This window comes from Cryptomeria japonica, chromosome 11 (assembly GCF_030272615.1).
Source record: "Cryptomeria japonica chromosome 11, Sugi_1.0, whole genome shotgun sequence".
Classification (NCBI taxonomy): Eukaryota; Viridiplantae; Streptophyta; class Pinopsida; order Cupressales; family Cupressaceae; genus Cryptomeria; species Cryptomeria japonica.
This window is the reverse complement of record NC_081415.1, coordinates 34,731,177-34,735,487: the sequence shown is the minus strand read 5'-3', so window position 1 is coordinate 34,735,487 and position 4,311 is coordinate 34,731,177. Positions and strand designations below refer to the sequence as shown.

Here is a 4,311-nt window from a genome sequence, read left to right as displayed (position 1 = left end):
TAAATTGAACCTCTAACTAGGCTTAAAGGATGGAGTGTCTATATGAGTGAGAATGAGAGAATATACTATGTATATATATGTATCCATATATAAGTATATTTGTATATGTATATAAATATATATACATCTCAAAAGAATTTACCTAAATATGTGAGTATATGACTGTGAATGTATATATATAAGTATAGATATATGTATATAAGTCTATATATATATATATACACACACTTATATATGTATACAGAAGACCATGAAAAGGTCTTATTGGGGGGAAATTAAGGTGGGACTAGGATTAAGAGTTGAACAATAAAGGGATGGGAGGGAGAGACATGCTAACAAACTCTAGGTGAGAATAATCAGGGTAACATAAGGAGAAGTGGCCTTAGGGGGGATCAAAGAGGAGTTAGATGTCATCCGCTCCTATGTTGGCCAGCTCATCCGCTCTTTTGTTACCTTCCCTATAAATATGATTGACTGTGAACCTATCAAAACCTTTACATAAGTCAATAGCCTTTGACAACAAAGTGTTTAGTCTCCAGTTAGGCATGCTGCATTTCCTGAGAGCATTGATAATTATAGTCGGATCCCCTTCAATAACCAAATTTTTAACTCCTAATCTCCTACACAGGTGCAGCCCCTCTACTAGGGCCATCAATTCCGCCCAATTGTTGGTTTTGATGCCTATAGGGGAAGCAAGGATAGCGATTTCTTTGCTTTCCCAATTATGAACAGAGCATCCTATACCTGCTTGCTCTAGATTGCCATGGAATGCCCCATCAAAGTTTAACTTCACCCATCCTTCGCCTGGGGGCTGCCATCTGCATTCAGCTCTTGATCGAAGACTTTCAAGAGGACCATCCCATACAAAGGGAGAAAAAGATAAGCCCTCCCAGTGTTTTTTCATCTTTTCATCCCAGTAGGTTACTAAGGCATTCTTTATTATGTCAGATAAAAGCCAGTTGTTCATGAGCTCAGTGGTAGCAGAGTCAATTATATTGATGATTTTGTGAACCTCAAGTTTTTTATTTCTAAAGAGACGTCTATTTCTTTCCTTCCACAGCTCCCACATTATGGAAGATGGGAGAGATATCCATAATCCTTCAAAGAGACAACCTTGCCCGAGGAGAGGCCAGGCTTTGAGCATCTCAGAGATGGTGTGGGGGAAGGTAGAAAACCACTCAAGTTTCTTGGTGAACCAGACCCAACATTGGTAAGAAAAAAGGAAATTGAGGAGGAGATGGTTGGTGTCTTCTTCATCCGCCTCATAGAGAGGACATCTGCTAGGACCCTCATACCCCATTCTCCTAAATTTGTTCGCAGTTAAGAGCTTGTTCTGAATCGCAAGCTAGGAGAAGATACCGGCTTTAGGCAGGCAATATCTATCCTAGCAGAGTTTCAAGGGAAGCTTAGACATAGGTCTTATATACGCTTTGGATATATGAGAGTACCCATCCTTGGAGTTATATTCCCCACTTAAGGAACCATCCCATACAAGCTTATCCTTATGATGACCAAAGGCTATGTTCCTTGTCCTAAGAATTGTCATGAGTTTACTTTTATCTCCTAACGGAATATCCTCATTATCCCTCTTGATCCACTGCCATCCAGCCCCTTCCAATGAAGGGGAGATATAGTTTTTTAACAGGGGTCCTCTATGTAATTCAAGGAGGTTATGGGTGGCACAAAAGTCATAAATATTCTCAATTTCCTTATACCCACTCCATGAATAAGACCAAAAAAGGGCTTTATCCCCAGACCCTAGGTTCCAAGTAAGTTTGTCTGAAATGATACTCCTGCAATCCAGCAAGAAATTCCATAAGTGGGACCCTCTGGGAGGGTTGATTTCTCTTAATATTTGGATAGGATTCCCTCCATTAAGGTATTTATGGTGCAATAGCCTTGCCCATTTAAGGTGGGGGTTTCTGAACATTCTCCAGACCAACTTGGCACCTAGGGCTCTTCGCTGATCATGAAGGTTTTTAATGCCAGCCCCTCCTTCTTCTTTAGGTTTGCATATCTTGTCCCAAGACATGAGTGATATTTTCCGGTCATCATTGGTACCTTGCCAAAAGAAAGTTCTAAGATGCTTGTTGAGTTTGGCCTGTTTGATAGAAGGTAGATGTTAACAAGAGAGCTGGTAAATGGGCATAGCTAACAAAACTGATCTAACCAAGGTTGACCTACCTACAAATGATAGCCATCTTCCTTTCCAGGTGTTAATCCTAGACTTGATTTTATCCACCAAGTTGTCCCACAATTTTGAAGATCTCCCTCCTTTGTCAAGGGGAATGCCTAGATATTTGCAAGGAAGGGTCCCCTAACTGATCTCCAGGACTTTGCAGATCTCCTCCCCTAATGAAGGGTTTATGTTGAACACAAAAATTGCTGATTTTTCCAGATTCGCCTCTTGACCCGAAGCTAACATATAGGAATTGAGGATGCCTTTGAAGGCACTCACTTCCCTTGTACTTCCTTGACCAAAAAGCATCATATCATCAACAAATTGCTGGTGGATAAAGGAGGGAAAGCCACTGGTGATAGGGATTCCTTGGATCCCTCCCTCCTCTTTAGCCCTAGAGATGGATTACCACCATCCTGTCTTGAGGGTATCGATTATCAAAACCAAAGAAGGAACAAAACCTACTTTGAAAGGATGGCTTTGAATGGAGCATCAAACTGGTGGGAGCAAAGGTACTGACATAAGAAAATTACATAACTACAAAAAATACAATTAGGAAGGAACCTGAACCATCTTCTTGGAAAATGGTCTTACGCTACAACAGAAGGAGCCAAAGAAACAGTTAAAAAATAGACTATTTTGAAATACTTTTCACAACCCTTTACCAAAAGGACCACCCTATAGCTTAGACAAGTAGAGAAACGACAAAAATCGAGAGAAACCCAAAAAAATTGTGAATGAAGAAACAAATAGCCATTTGAGAAAATTAATAAACAAAGTAACCCATCAATGAACAAACTAAAAAATAATACATAGGATTTTGAAAGACTTTCTTGAACCTCAAATGACACGTATATATATCCCTATAAACAAAATAGAATGGATCATCTCAATAGAAACATGGATCACCTCAATAGATCTGTTGTTGTTTCAAGAAACTAAGGGGCCCAAGAGCCCAGAAAGAGGGAAAATTAGGGAAGAGATCCACCACAAAAATCTAACACAGAGATGAGCTCTTTTGATTCTCTTCACAATAGGATCTTAGGGGATCAACCTAAAAAAGAACTGCATATGAAGGGAAGAGTAGGGGGTATCGGTAGGGATCTAGGAAAAGAATAACTTCCAATCAGGGAAGCACGACCCAAAAGAAGGCACAAAGGAGGCAGAGCCCTCTCTAGTTAAACAAATGTATGGTAACCAACCCTCATCATGCATCCAAATCCCTCCCACAACTATTGGTGAACCACCTACAAAGGGAACACCATCTTACACAAAGACCTACAAAGAAATATCCCAAAAACTCCAAACCCCATTTTCAAACCCTAGGGCCACATCACTAGCTCCCACAAGCATAGAGAACAAAGAACAAGAAGAGTTAAGTCTTCCACAAGATCCAAGTGAACTAGTATCCCCTCAACAATACAATAGAGGGATCCTCATAAAACCCACCCATCTCAATGACTTGGATGGCCTATTAAGTAGGAACACCAAGACCTACAAGTTAATGCCAAGTGTAGAACCCATGCAAGTAATTCCCCAGGAAACACAATGGGAATGCCAAACCCACAAGGGGAAAGAGCTAGATCCACAACATAGATGAGGAAAAGGCACACCAACACCACATAGAAAAGTGGTAGGCCACCAAACAGCTCCATAAATAAAAACCTATTGCAGCAAGAACCTAAGGAATAAGTCATATAATGCATCAAATACTAGAATACCCAACTCCATAGACCAAGTTAGAGAAGTAATGTTGACAACCCATGAGGACATAATCAAATAGGCATGAATGCAATTTGACCACCAACCACAGATGCCCATCTATTAGAGGGAGAACACACCACTACCTAGAAAATAGCTAGTACGTACCAAAACCCATGAGGACATAATCAAATAGGCATGAATGCAGTCTGACCACCAACCATAGATGCCCATCCATTAGAGGGATAACACACCCCTACCCAGAAAATATCTAGTATGTACGAAAGAAACCAGTCGTCCCCATCAACATTTACCTCACCTCCACCCTCTCCATCCTCTCTTATGTCTCCCTCACTCACCAAAACCCTAGCACCAGATTCTTTTCCCTTGCTTGTCATCTTTCCCTTACCATAAAGATAACATTATAGTTA

At 40.5% G+C, this 4,311-nt stretch overlaps 1 protein-coding gene across 1 annotated transcript; it reads right to left on the bottom strand.

Moving 5' to 3' along the window:
* Nucleotides 1–403: 403 nt before the first annotated feature.
* On the bottom strand, nucleotides 404–1,069 carry LOC131032236 (uncharacterized). The gene has a single exon (XM_057963189.2). It carries the CDS (start codon nucleotides 1,067–1,069, stop codon nucleotides 404–406), a length of 666 nt encoding a protein of 221 aa, XP_057819172.2.
* Nucleotides 1,070–4,311: the final 3,242 nt, after the last annotated feature.

Bases quoted from the DNA above. Each gene is read 5' to 3' on its own strand.
- LOC131032236 (XM_057963189.2), bottom strand. From the start codon at position 1,069: ATGTGGGAGCTGTGGAAGGAAAGAAATAGACGTCTCTTTAGAAATAAA.